At 45.4% G+C, this 14,539-nt stretch overlaps 1 protein-coding gene across 1 annotated transcript; it reads left to right on the top strand.

Moving 5' to 3' along the window:
- The first annotated feature begins 39 nt into the window (after positions 1-39).
- LOC123440103 lies at positions 40-647 on the top strand. The gene has a single exon (XM_045116683.1). The coding sequence runs from the start codon at positions 102-104 to the stop codon at positions 483-485; it is 384 nt and encodes a 127-aa protein (XP_044972618.1). The 5' UTR covers positions 40-101; the 3' UTR covers positions 486-647.
- Positions 648-14,539: the final 13,892 nt, after the last annotated feature.

The following is a 14,539-nucleotide window of genomic DNA, read 5'->3' as shown; positions in this document are numbered from 1 at the left end:
CCGCGCGCACAAGGCACCGCGCATCCTGTCTATCACTCGAGCAAGCCAACTGTTCACTCCGCCCGCAGCTGCGCACATACGTTCACGGAGCTAGCGCACACATGGGCAACGCCGTGCCGCGCAATATGCGCCACGAGGGGACGCCGGCTGTTCCACTTCCATCCGGACGCGCGAGCTCGGCGGCACGCATGCATGGCGGGAAGGTGGCGCGGGCCGCCGGGGACCGACGCGGGGCCGAGGGGCAGCAGGCGGGCGGCAGCGGCAGCGGGTCCGCCGTCGTGATGACGGTGAAGGTGGTGGTCACGAGGAAGGAGGCGGCGAAGCTGATCGCGCGGCTGGAGGAGCAGAGCGCGAGGGCGCGCAAGGCCAGGATCGCCGAGCTCACGGGCCAGCTCAGGGCGGGGGACGGCGGCGGCGGCGGAAGGAGCTCGGTGACGTGCGGGGCCTCGCGGGCGCCGAGGCTCGCCGCGATACAGGAGAGCTAGCTCCGCGTATTTGCATGTCCTGGCCTGGGCTCACGCGCAGTAGCCACCGGCGGACTTGTCTGTAGTTTACGAGTTTTAGTACGTACGCAGTGTCTTAAACACTGGTCACTCGCCACTCGGCCCTGTGCTCTGTTCAGTTGTTGCATATAGTTGTAGTTGGAAGAGGTGGCAACTTAGCTAAGATCACGACAGTTCATTTTTCTTACTGGTGCCGTTCTATACACAAACACGATCAAGCCCATCTCGCCCCATTAGCTTGGCCCCAAAGCTCGCACCATTGCGATAAGAACGCCCATGCATTCTTATTCTTGGCCGTGCGGCGGCCGTCTTCTTAACAGGAAAAGAGGCAAGCAGGCGACTCGGTCGCCCAGCCACTGAAGACTGAACTAGTGCCATCCGAGCGGAAGCCGGAAGGAAAGCAACCCGACGGCCCGAATGCGGCCAATCTCGCATCGACGATGCGTTCGCCGCGCCACTTACGGCATGCCCGTGCATCATTCTGTCCAGAGGAATGACGCGCCGTGACTGCACGGCGCACGCGTCACCGCCCGGTGCAGTCCGCCACGATCTGTCGATCGCCCACGCGATTTTCTCGCATTTTTCTGCCTTGTCTTTAACCTCCACCAATCGGCGATGCAAGCGACTTTTACCTCTGAATTTCCACCACACCTTTGAACTTGGCCACGTAGAATGATTGTGTTCTGGACTTCCCAGTGACCCAATGGCTGGATTCCGTGAAAGCCAGGGGCTGAGGGGGCTTTGGCCACTTGATAAAATACGGTCGCCACCTGACCTCAGTGAAGAGATTCTTACCTCCATGACCTGAGGCCGCTATCAGACCGTCGCCATTGCAGACCGGCTCAAAGTTATCGTGCGTGAATTAAGAAGGCAACGTCAGGCCTATCCAAGACCGTTTCGGACAAGGTAAAGAGAGGAAGCAAAAGCGAAACTGAGACATGGGCACATGAAATAGTGCCCACGCCGCGCTAAGTAGCCATAGGAGGAGTTCACTTGATTTGGTCAGAAATTTAGCACAGCGACTTGCCAAGCAATCTTGTGCAAACTCCACGACGTATTCAAAAGTAGAAGCCTAGAAGGTGGTGTGACCATCAACTATAAAATAGGTGATCCCACTGACGTGCCACTCAGTACACATGCATACATACATGAAGATATGAAGATACTACCATATATAAATATTTTGCAGTTACATAAGTTCTTATATCATTAATCCAAATATTCATGAAACAAAATACCACTATATTACAACCAAAATCGAGTTTTTTTTTACAAAAAGCAACAGGGGTTGCATTTCTATGGATGTAGAAGAGCACACTAGAGCATTTACAGATGGACTTGGGCAATTCCGGCCCTCTAAACCCAGCGACTCGATCGGGCGCGTCCGCAGCTGGACGACCCCTCATTTGACCTGTTGGACAAGCACACACCTCAAATGTGAATTGTCAAATCCATGCACGTGGATCATAGAACACAAATTTAACTGTTCAACAACGTGACAAAGCAAAATAAATCATAAATAATTCAAACATTCCAAAACAGAATTCAAGTTTGAGCATGACAGATCACTCGTCGGATGCCATCCATGGGGCCTCCGTCACTTGTCATCGCCGTTCTCGCCACCTCGTGCTCCCTGTGTTCATTGATCTTCTTTTTCACCCCACAAATCAGTTATTTGCATGCTCATGAGGATTTCATCTGTCAACATGATCTTAGCATCCTCCGCGTCTCAAGCAAGTTGCGAGCTCACCTTCTCATGCACCATCTCTCCAAATGTCTGGGCCTTCTCGAGCTCTCGTTTGATCGTCGTCTCTTTCTTCTCCAAGTCATCTTCTCCTCTCAATTTGCGGTTTATTATTTGCCCTCTCCCGGTCCCAATCCATCATCTAATTTTGTACATCCAACATGAGCTTGTACCTCTTTCTTTCTTATTCACCCTTACGGGAAAGAATGCTCATCCATGTGGAGGACATTTTTGTCACCGCGACATCTGTTGGAAATATGCCCTCGAGGCAATAGTATTGTATTATTTATTTCCATGTTTATAATTAAGAGTTTCTATTATGTGTTATAACTGCTAAGATTCTGGAATATATGATTCAGCGGGAAACTCATTAGAACGCGTGGAATGATAAATGGTAAAATCCGATTCCTAGTCTCGCCTCTAGAACTAGAACTAGCTCAAGTGTTGTATGCTTGTTATGTTTCCCGGATCTTGGGATCCCATTAAGTAATGATAGTCCCAAAACAACATTGGGAATATGACGTTAGAAGAACAATCATACAAAATTGACCCAACTTGGTTGTTATACTTTAAGATAATATCATGACAAGTCAATCGATATAACATGGAGAGTTAACATATGCTTTAGTTCCTTATACAATGAGTATCGTAGTCACTTCTTACCATATGGTAGACTTTAGGGTTGCTCAAACGTCATATGTAACACGGTGATTATAATGACAACTTGCAGGTTCATCGAAAACTTTTGCAAGGGGCTAGATTTCTCAAGAGTGGGATTTGTTCATATGACGATGAAGAGATATTCTTAGGGCCCTCTCGGCGTGACGACATCCATCATGGTCTAGCCAGACACGTGTGACTAGGACACATGGATGTCGGAACATGTCAATGAGAAAGAAAAACAACATCGGTAATGAGGAGATCGGTATAGTGAGAATGAGAATGACTCAAGAGGATAATGATAAATCACACCTCGGGTTTTGTAAAGTATCGCAAAACAAAGGAAATAGCACATGATAACCAAAGGTTCACTCGTGTATTCATAGGTATCAATATGGATGTCCATGGTTCCGTTCGACATCGTCCCTGTTCGACATGGCGTCATCGATATTTCAGTGTCGGCATCTTTGCGTGCATTCTGGTCATCAACGCCATCTGGAGTAGCTCTGTTCCATGTGGTGTGCCGTTATCCATAATGTCATGGCTAGAATTGCCAATGCTCGCACATTTACCACGACGTCTCCTGCATCGGCATTTGCGCGGCTGTTTGTCTCCTTCATCATCCCTGGGAGTATCTACCATTTAGACGTCATAGGTGGAGGTGGTTGCCCAATTGTCGATATTGGTGGTGGTTATCGATGATGTGGTATACGACATGTCTTCAACATCTTCAGCCATGTCGTGCACCTCTTCGGAGGCATAGTACAATACATAAGTTAAGTCATCGACAGTAGTGACTAGGTGGGTGGAGGGTGGGGAAAACATTCTCGCTCTCCTAGGTTTATCTATGATTCGACCGTTGACCAAGGTTTGATCGTTCGAGCTTCTGAATTAAATCTATCATCTCATTCAGGAGCGTGAGGTTGGCCTCGCCCATCTCTTGAGAGTAGGCGGGGCTCACCTGAAGTTTTCCCAAGGTGCCACTTGACATAATCTCAGGATTTCCCCTAGTCAGGCTTGATGCATAATCCATTAGTGCAGAGCTCGAATCTAATCTTGAAGCCAGATCTGAGGAGCCGATTGTTCCACGACCTCGGTTCAAGATTGTAAATGGCGCCAAGGCAGCATCGTTTGTAGGCTCCTTGGGCTGGTATGTGTGGCATCTCGACTCAGAGCAACCAGAACACCCCGTATTCCAGCCCACATCTAGTCTTTTGGAATACAACACTACTTGGCATAGAACAAATCAGCTCTTTATTACAAATAATCGAGGTACAAGGGTTCGGGAATTACAAAGGATTACATCGGCACGACAACATTAGCTTGCTAAGGTAGCTCTATGCTAGCAGCAAAACAACTCGTAGCACTGGAATAACTTCTAGCAGCGGAACAATGATGACGGTGATGGACACCACTCCACAGGGACTCTGGATGGGACATGTCCTAGAGTTCAAACTCGGGATCCTCGACAATAAATCAATCACCGCATCACCTGCAATTTGACATGATGTGCTAGGTGAGCACTTGGCAATAAAAGCATGTATACACTTATCCCATGTTCCAATACTATTACGTGGTAAAGATGAAAACCAAGCTTTAGCTTTTTCTCTTAGTGAAAAAGGAAACCGTTTTATTTCACAATATCATTATCCATATCCTTTTCTTTTGAATATCACAAAGTTAAACAATTGTACTCAGATGTTAAGCGGGATCCTCATTAGGACTTCCCAAAAATTGCTCTTTAATGACAAGATTTAGTAGTGCATCATTAATATCAAAAGCATCAACACTAGTTGCGGGTGGTATAGGAGTACTAATAAAATCATCATTATTATTATTTGAGAAGTCACACAACTTAGTAGTATCTTGAGACATGGTGATCGAGCAAGCTAAGTAACAAGCAAGACAAGCAAACTAGAGAGCGAAGATGCAATCTAATCACGAGCTAAGCAAGCAAAGATAAATATTTTCGTATTTTTACTTTTTATGAGACAAACTAAATATACCATCAAATAAAAAGAGGAACAAGTGAATGAAATTTTATGTGGAGTTACTTGGTAGTTGGTGATGATATTTCCTAGCAACGGCGCGAGAAATTTTATGTGGAATTTCTTGATACTTGTAATCTGCATTGGGTTTTCTGTGAAGAGGAACGGGTTATGAAACCAAGGTTTATCAAATGAATATGTATATCAACAACAAATGTCTTCTGCGGTGCTAAGGGAGTCCGAGACTGAGGGTCCTCGGGCTGCCTATCTATCCTCATGGGTTGGACTCCCGGGCCTGTTCGATCATCATTAGGAGTATCAAAATCAAGATGGACTCTTCCGAAGACTTGGCATACGATCCAAGGCCGCTGTGGCACCCCGCCTGATTACCACTGTAGCCAGACGGTCGCCACACATACCAGCCGAGGAAATCATTCTCGCATGCACGTTTACAACTCGTATCATGAACACAGACATTTCTATTAATAGATATAAGTGTCTTACATGGGATATTAAAAGGGTGAAGGCAGCGAAGAAGCTCTATCTAAGGCAGCATGGTCTTAGTGCGGCTCCACTCCACAGGGATCTGACTAGGTTACTCCTCTAGCCTGCGAACACTCCAACTCCTTGACGACGAACGACGGATCCTTATGTGAACATGGCCACGTTAAAGGCCGCTGAGTACTTTTGAATGTACTCGCAAGCAAACCAAACTAACATATACACTAATCAATGCAATTCATGGTATTCAAGCATGCATTTGTTATTAGAGCAATATTAGTTATTATGGCATTTCTTACCTATCTAGCAGGATTAAATATCATGATATAATAGGATTATTCAGCAAGATAACTACTAAAGTAAATACGATAAGGTAAAGCATATTAAGTAACTAAATTATACTATGAATATTCTCATGATCCAATCTGAATGTGATCCAAATCAAATCCAACTCATGTGGTCATCCAACCACTCATATCATAGCCATCCCATGGCTAACATATCATATTCGTGACATCATCTGATGTCTGCACAAGACGAGTTCTTCCATCATTATTATCACTGATATGGTTGACCACCTACTGATGTATGGACGGGCTCTCCAATACCGTGCACGCGGATATTCGAATAGATTTTACACTCTGTAGAGATTGCATACTTTACCCACACCATGGAGCATCTGACCTCCTGATCCCATTCAGGCGAACTAGTGTTGCACCAACGAAACTTGCCTGACCCGTGACTCTCCCATCGTACCACCGGCATTTGTCCTCCCCCGGAGTCCTTCCATGGGTGGCCTTGTGTCCTCTTGACACCTACCACCGTCGTGGCCAAACTAAACTGTCCCAAACGGGGACTCCCGGGTTAAACAATCAACTCGGCTCACAAGGCTATCACCGCCTATCTGATCAGGGTAGCGCGCGTGCATAACTCTCCATCTTTGGAGGTACCGGTGAAAGAGCATGCAATCAGACCAAGTCAAGGCCATCCCATACCGGCAGATGTGGCTGCATGGATAAGCCCGGACAGGTGACTCTAGATCAACCGACTAGATTTAGTGTTAGCCAGTATTTCACAAGCATGGTTTTTATCACAGTAACTTGAGATGGCAGTAGCTAAGTGAAAGTGCGTTATATCGACTAGAGGGGGGGTGAATAGGAGATTTTTAGAATTTCATCACTGAGGAAATTCCTTTTGAGGAAATTCCTCACTGATGACTAACTTACAGCGGAAACAGTAAAGGATCAGGAGTGCAAAGTTTCACAACATCAGTTTTTCAGTGTGAGGAATGTGAAAACAGATTGCACAGTGAGCAAGCACGCAGAAAACAGATGAGGATTAACTAGCGTGAAGAATTTGGGGTTGAGGAATTTCAGAGAAAGTCTTCAGCAAAGTCTTCAAACAATGACAGTGAAAGTCATCAACACATAATCTGAGGAATGTAAGGAGTTGAGGAATTAGAACCCGTTTCACAGCGAAGACAGCAGTTGATGACCCAGTTCCAACTGTTGTGACATTTGTACATCTGGTTTGGAGCGGCTTGGTATTGAAACCAAAAGACACACAGTCCCTACCGTATTCTCCTTGGGTTAAGAACACACAGTCGTCGCCCAACACTCGTGGTAAGTCTTGAGGGCAGACTTCCAAGCCCTCACAAACTTGGTCACCCGGCGATCCACAATTGACTACTGGATTGCTCTAGACCATGACGCCTAACCATCTCGAGGATGCACATTCCTCAAAGGTAAAAGGCTTCAGTCCCACACAGGAACAACTTCTTCAGTGATGCTCAATCACTTGGTTCTAGGTTTGTGGTTTGGTGTTTGGGGTATTTCCTCACTGATGAATTACTCTCGAAGACTCTGAGGAATTGGGTTGCTCTTATACAAGTGTCAATTTCCAACGGAGCAGCCAACCAGCTAATGGTTGTGGGGGGCGGCTATTTACAGCCTGGGAGCATCCAGACATGATTTGACACTAATGCCCTTAAATATTATGACCGTTGGTATGGACAAGACCAATGATGTGGCGTGGCTATCGAAACGGTCGGAACCCTCAACTGTGAGAGTCCTCATGTCACTCGTATTCCTCACTTGAGGCTTTTGGTAGGATTTGGCTTGGGTTGAGCATCATGAGGAAATTCATTCCAAAGTGTAACTTCGACCCCCTTTAACAGTACGGTGTTCCTATTACTCAAGTGTGAAGAAAATAAAACAGAAAGAGTAAATCTTCATGCTTCAAAGTCTTCAGAATGGTTTTCTTCAGGACACACGAATTCCTCAATTTCAATATCTTCATGAGGAATATCAAGTTCATCGCAGATTCTGCGCGATTCAATTCTTAAGCTTCAGACCAATTTCTTCAACCGAAGATATACATTTTTAGGGGTCGATATTCATCAAATATTTCAAACTCCTCAGTGACTTATAGATCCTGTGTACACTCATGAACACATTAGATACTTAACCTATAAGTCTTCAAACCACCAAAATCACTAAGGGGCACTAGATGCACTTACAATCTCCCCCTTTTTGGTGGTTGATGACAATTAGGTTAAGTCTTCAACAGGGATAAAAACATGAAGTGTAAATACTCATTTGAGGAATTTGAAATCAAGATTCAGAGAGACTCCCCCTGAAGATGTGCATATCTTGAGGATTTTGCTTTTCACAGCAAATGCACATTGATGATTTATATCATGGAGATCTCCCCCTGAGTCTTGTAAATCATGCATACATATGACATATAGTATGAAGAAATTGAGGATGCCTGATGACAAATGGTATCTGACGAATTTCAGCATGCGTGCATTAAAATTTTGAGGAATAAGCATGCGAAGAAAAACGTTCAAAAGCGTCAGAGTACCATCGGGCTTAAGTTACAACTCATTACATAAAAACTTCAGAAGAGCCAAGAGTTTGTAACTTAAATATAGTTCATAAGCCCCAAAATATCCCGCTTGAAGACTAAATCTCAAGTTTCTCCCCCTTTGTCATCAAGTGACAAAAAGGGACAAACTGAGGACTAACGCCCGTGAAGACTTCACTACTTGGCGGTTGATGAAGATGCGTGGTGCTTCTTGGGAGTAGTCTTCTTCCTTGGACCGGTGGCAGTGTCGTGTTGTTCTTCATCAGATTCAGCAGTGCGGAATGAAGAAAAGGAGCTGTCTTCAAGGTCTGGAACTGGAATTGGCCTGAACTTCTTCTTGGGCGGCCACGACCAGTCAAAGTCACGCTCGAACTCCAATTCTTCAAGTTCTGTCTGAGTCTTCAGATGAGCAAGTGTAGCCCAGGTGCGATCAAAAACCTCATGCAGATAGTGATGGTTAAGCTTCATAGAGTTCTGTGTTTCAGTGAGGGTTTTCACAATGGCGCCGAACTGGCGTTTGACCCACTTGTGATTGCGATCCACCTTTTGGTGAAGACTGAGGAGAAACTCTCTTGTATTCAGCACGCGAGGAGCAACAGGGCTTGGAGGGTGAGTCTCAGTATCATCCCATGACGAATAAGCTTCCCGCTCTCTGAACTGGCCATCAAGGGGCCTACGGCCTTCATCAATCACTGATTTGCCTTTTCCTTCAACTGACTCGAAAGTCTTCTTGTTGACCCTGATAGGAGGCATATAACCAACATGGTTGTTGAAATCAGCGTGGAAGTTGATGCCTGTCCTTGTCCTGATGAATCTCATGATCCATGGGGCATATATCTTGTGATCAAATGGACACATGGCATTGTCGGCCAAAGTCCTCAAGAAGAAATCATGTATGTTGATAGGAATACCATGGATGATGTTGAAGAGGATATTCTTCATGATGCCTACGACATCTTCTTCATCATCATGGCCTTTGATCGGCGCAAGAACATTGCAGAGGATTCTGTAAACTGACCTTGGTGTATATTTGAGCTCATGGACGAGGAAGGTTTTTCTCGGTGGTTGCCCTTTAGCCAAAGGCTTCATGAGGACTTCCATCATCCCGTTGGGCAGCGCAAGCTCACCGTAAAGCTTCACGGCCTCCTCTGAGGGAATTGATACTGGCAGTTCACGCAGTAGCTCAGTAGCAGGAGCCTTGTAGTGAGTGTTTTGCGTCATCCAGTCAAACACCCACGTGTTAATGTCTTCAGGATCGCCATATCTGTGAAGAGTGGCATAAAATTGAAGAATGAGCTCACTGTTCCAATCAGAGATGTCTGAGCACATTGGGAGTAGTCCAGCTTCATGAAGGACGTTGAGGACTGGAGCCAGGCATGGTATTGCTTCAAGTTCAACATGAGGAATATGCCTGTGCTGGAATATCTTATTTCTTCCACACAGCACAGAGGCATAGTAATTCAGCTGTGTACTCGTCCAAAACTTTAGATGCCTGATTTGAGGCTTATCATAGGGATTTTCTCCAATGAAGTACATGTGTTCTTCAAAGAAGTTCTCCTTTTGAAACTGTGGTCGCTTGGAGAATGGCTGACGCTGCATTGGCTGAAGATTTTGCTGAGGAACTGGAGGGGAGACAACAATTGCAGTCTCTGGGTTGAGCACGACGAAAGCATTGTCTTGGTCTGGTGCATTTTCCTCAGCATTGTCCTCAGCGTGAGGAATTTCATCAGCTTGGGCTTCAGGCTGAGGAGCTTGCTCATGTTGTGCTTCATGTTGAGGAATGGGATCTGGCTGGGCATCAGGCTGAGGAGTTTCATCAACTGGAGCATCCTGTTGAGGGTTCTGCTCCGGAGGAGGAATAGGTTCATTCTGAGCCTGAGTGTGAAGATCTTGCTCAGGAGGAGGAGTTGGGTCAGCCTGGTCCTCAACTTGAGGATTTTTCTCAGGACTCTGAATTTCATCAGCTTGAGGAATTTCACTTTGCTCTTCCTCAGCTTGCTTGGTGAAGAGGCAGATTCATCAGCTGGTGCAGCTGATCCTTGTGCTGTGTCTTCCTGGGGAATGGAGGGCTGAGGACTGTCGTCACTATGAATTTCTTCACCAGTGTGTTCCTCAGATGCAGCATCCTTCATTTCCTCATCTGGCCCTTTCTCCTGGTCTTCAAAGGTGACCATTTCATAAGATGGAGCGACGTTGAGAGGCACAGGGTCCAGTGGAGCATTTTCTTCAAGCGCTTTGAGGCGCTTGGCCTTAGTGTTTTCTTCTGCTGAGGAGGCCTTTCTCTTTTTTGCTTCGTTCTCAACAGCCCTTGTCTTCCTCGCGTCTGATGCAGACAGAGTCACCTTCTTCACCTTTGAAGCTTTTGGTGAAGGTGTTTTCTCAACAGATTCATCAGCTGGCTTTGAAGAACCAGCTGGAACAGAGTCATCTGCTGGCTTTGAAGCAGCAGCTGGATCAGGGGCAGTCTCACCAGCTGTAGCAGATTCAGCAGCTGGATTTTCCGTGGTGATTTCTTCAATTGCCGGTACGTCCACACGGCTTTCTTGAGGTATTTCCTCAGCTTGAGGAGTTTCATCAGCCTGAGGAGTTTAATCAGCTGGTTCTTCAATCAGAGGCTGAGGACTTGGTACTGGAGGGGCAGCCTTCTTGTTGTAGTCGTCAACAGCTTTAGTGGAAAATTTGATAAAACTGCTTTTGAGAAACTGACGATCAGATAGCTTGGAGTACTTATCTGTCAAAGTCTTCAACTCAGCCTGTGTTGACACCAGTGCATCAGGTGTCAGGTTGAGGAGATTCTGCTTGAGGAATTTCTCCTTCTTGAGCTTAGCAACTTTGGCCTGTTTGGCTTGCTGCTCCTTCCATTTGGCCTCGTTGATGAATGTGGCCACCATGTGGCTGATGCCAGGGGGAAGTTTCAAATCATCAAGCAGAGTGTTGGGGTCCTCATACCAGATGTTTATGTAGTCTAGGAGGACTTTGGTGTCCATGGCCAGAGGAATGGCGCTACGAGAAGCTTGAGCTACCCTCTCCTGCTTGTTTCTTATTATAGCTTGCAGGGTTTCATCATCATATTCATCACTACCCTCTGATGCAGAAGGAACTGTGATGATTTTGCTGGGACTTGGTTTTGTTCCTCTTTCAGCAGACACCTGCGTCTTCATCGGAGGTGGTGAAGACTTTGTCTCCGAGCTGGTTGCAGCTGGGAGTGAGGAGCTGGAGGTAGCGGGTAGTGGCTTCATGACCGACTTCAGTTCTGGTTTTGAAACCTGTGGTGGCGCTAAGGATTTTGGTGCTGAGGGTTTTGTAACTGATGCCAGAGCTGGTTTCTCTTGAGGCTTTGGAGCCTTTGGTTTTGACGGCACAGACTTTTGTTGAGGAATTGCTGAACTAGAGGTCTCAGCGGCAGAGGAAGTAGCTACAATTAAAGCTGCAGCAGATGATTCATTGAATTTCCTCACAGCAGCTTCTGCCTGCTTCTTAAGTTTAGCCAAGTGCTTGTCCTTTTCATCAGATAGTCATCAAGGGTCTTGAGGCTTGAGGGATGTGCTACTTGATGTTCCTCAAGTGGAGCCCGTTTGCCACGAGGCTTCAGTGCGAATTTCTTCGCATATTTGGGAGTGACAAATCTGTATTCCTTCAACTCCTTAGCCCATCGGCGTTCTATCTTCTGAAGCCGAATCTTTCTCTTGGCCATTGTTTCATTTTCATCAGGTGTGCAATAGTCCAAGTAAATATCCTCAGGGATATCCAAAGCTGTATTCTGCTCAAGTTTCTTGCCTCCCTTCTGTTTCCTGTCATCCTCCATTTTCTTCAGCTGAGGATTTTGCTGATGAGATTGAACTCTTGAGGATTCTGATGAGACTTGAAGATTTTCTTCAAGAAACGCTGCAAATGAGTCAATGTGATGAGAACCGAGAGATTCATCAGCTGACATGTGTGTACCTGTGAACAGAGTATAGTTGCGAGGAATTTGGAGAGGTTATATGCGTTCTCAGATTTGAAGAAAATGAAAAAGTTTGACAGTTGAGGAATTTAACCAGTGGTTGAGGAATTTGCCTAAGCATACTGTTCTTGGGTTCCAGAGTTGTACAGATCCGAAAATTCGCACAATTGAGGAATCTCGTGAAAATCTTAGATGCTTAGTGAAGTTCATCAATAGTGTGGTGATAGGCAGTGTTCGAGGAATCAGATGCGTATTGATTCTTGAGGAAAAACAGATTTCACATCTGAGATGTAAAATAGTAGATCTAACTTGCTGTAAAAATAGGGTTTTTATTTACCCTAGATGGCGCGCATGAAGAACAGAGAAGAGTTGCAGGGAGAAGCTCTTCGGTGCGTGTCCAATGCGCCCTAACCCGGCAGCAGAGGACGTCTACGGCGGCGGCGGACGAAGATGGTCCGACTCTGGCGTGATTTCGGCGACGGAAAAGTCGAGGCTGTGAAGCTCTTCTTCACCGGCGACGAGACTTCCAGCGGTGGCGCTAGGGTTCGGGGCTTTTGCTGTAGCAGGAGAGCGATGGAGCAAAGAAGTGTTTGCCGAGGGGGATAAGGACATATGTATAGCCAGGCAGTTACTCTTGGCATGAAGAAATCGGACCAAATAGCCCCTGCCTCTACGTCTCCGCAGGACACGTGTAGCTCCCGAGCAAGGCGGTGGAGATAGTGAAGGTCGTGGTTATCCGAACGTGGGAAGTGGGGTTCAGTTACTGTGCATTAAAGAAACATTTTTGAAGATTTGAGGATTTTGTTACAAAATCATCAGCTAACAAGGATGCGGTGAGGATTTTGAACAAAGTTTCAAGTAGAAAGCATATGAAGAATTGAATAGACTGGATGAGAATAGCATAGAGGGAAAGTAGGGTCCGATCACATTCACTTAGATGAAATATCAACTTGAAGAAATAGCTATAAGTGAATGATGTCGAGGACTTGAAATCACAGTCTATCTAGATAAACGAAAGTCATCAAGTGTTTTTGAAGATTTGACTAATCTTGAGGATTTTGTGATAAATCATCACAATGAAGAACAACTGTTTTGAAGAAAAACAAGTTTTGAGGAAATGGAACTTTGAAGAAAATCAACTTGAGGAATTTCATGTTGGGCGGTGGCGTGACCCACCATATAAGAAAGTTGATTACAGACGCCGCGTACAATTGTCATAGGGCCCTGAGAATCAATTTCTTCGTTTATTTCTTCACATTCAGAGTGATATTCTTCATCAGTTGAAGAAAATCGATTCATCATGTGTTGCACATCTAAGTCATCAATTTTGCATAAGTGTTAGGATGTGTGCATGTTTTACAAAACATTTGAAGATTCTAAGATATTTAGCTCACACAGCAACTTCAAAACCTTTTCTCATCCAAGGGCTTAGTGAAGATATCTGTCAGTTGATCATCAGTCTTCACATGGTCGATGAGGATATTGCCCTTGAGGACATGGTCCCGAAGAAAATGATGACGAATCTGGATGTGCTTAGTCTTCGAGTGCTGTACTGGGTTGTATGCAATCTTGATTGCACTCTCATTGTCGCAGTAGAGAGGCACATTCTTCATGTTGATGCTGTAGTCCTTGAGGGTTTGCTTCATCCATAGTAGTTGAGCACAACATGAACCAACATCAATGTACTAAGCTTCGGCAGTGGAGAGTGATACGCAGTTCTGCTTCTCTGAGGACCAGAAAACTAGTGATCTTCCGAGGATATGGCATGCGCTAGAAGTTGACTTGCGATCCACACGGTCACCAGCATAGTCAGAATCAGAATACCCTACCAAATGAAGATTTGAGCCCTTGGGATACCATAATCCTAGTGTTGGTGTGTGAGCTAAGTACCGAAGAATATGCTTCACAGCCTTATGGTGTGATTCCTTCGGTTTTGCTTGAAAACATGCACACATGCAAACACTAAGCATTATATCTGGCCTAGATGCACATAGATACAATAAAGAGCCAATCATAGAGCGATATACGTGCTGATCGAATTCTTTACCATTTTCATCAGTGCCGAGGTGGCCGTTGGTAGGCATTGGAGTCTTGGCACCTTTGCATTCATGCATGTCGAATTTCCTCAGAACATCCTTGAGGTATTTCTCCTGTGATATGAAGATTCCATTGCGTTGTTGACGAATTTGAAGACCTAAGAAGAATTTCAGCTCCCCCATCATAGACATCTGATATTCTTCACTCATCATGTAAGCAAATTCATCACTGTATCATTTGTCAGTACAGCCAAATATGATATCATCGACATATATTTGGCACACAAATAGCTCAT

This window comes from Hordeum vulgare, chromosome 3H (genome assembly GCF_904849725.1).
Source record: "Hordeum vulgare subsp. vulgare chromosome 3H, MorexV3_pseudomolecules_assembly, whole genome shotgun sequence".
NCBI classification, from domain to species: domain Eukaryota; kingdom Viridiplantae; phylum Streptophyta; class Magnoliopsida; order Poales; family Poaceae; genus Hordeum; species Hordeum vulgare.
The sequence above is the reverse complement of the archived record's forward strand: the minus strand, read 5'-3'. Positions and strand labels throughout refer to the sequence as shown.

Coding starts and splice junctions, on each gene's coding strand:
- LOC123440103 (XM_045116683.1), top strand. CDS start 102: ATGGGCAACGCCGTGCCGCGCAATATGCGCCACGAGGGGACGCCGGCT.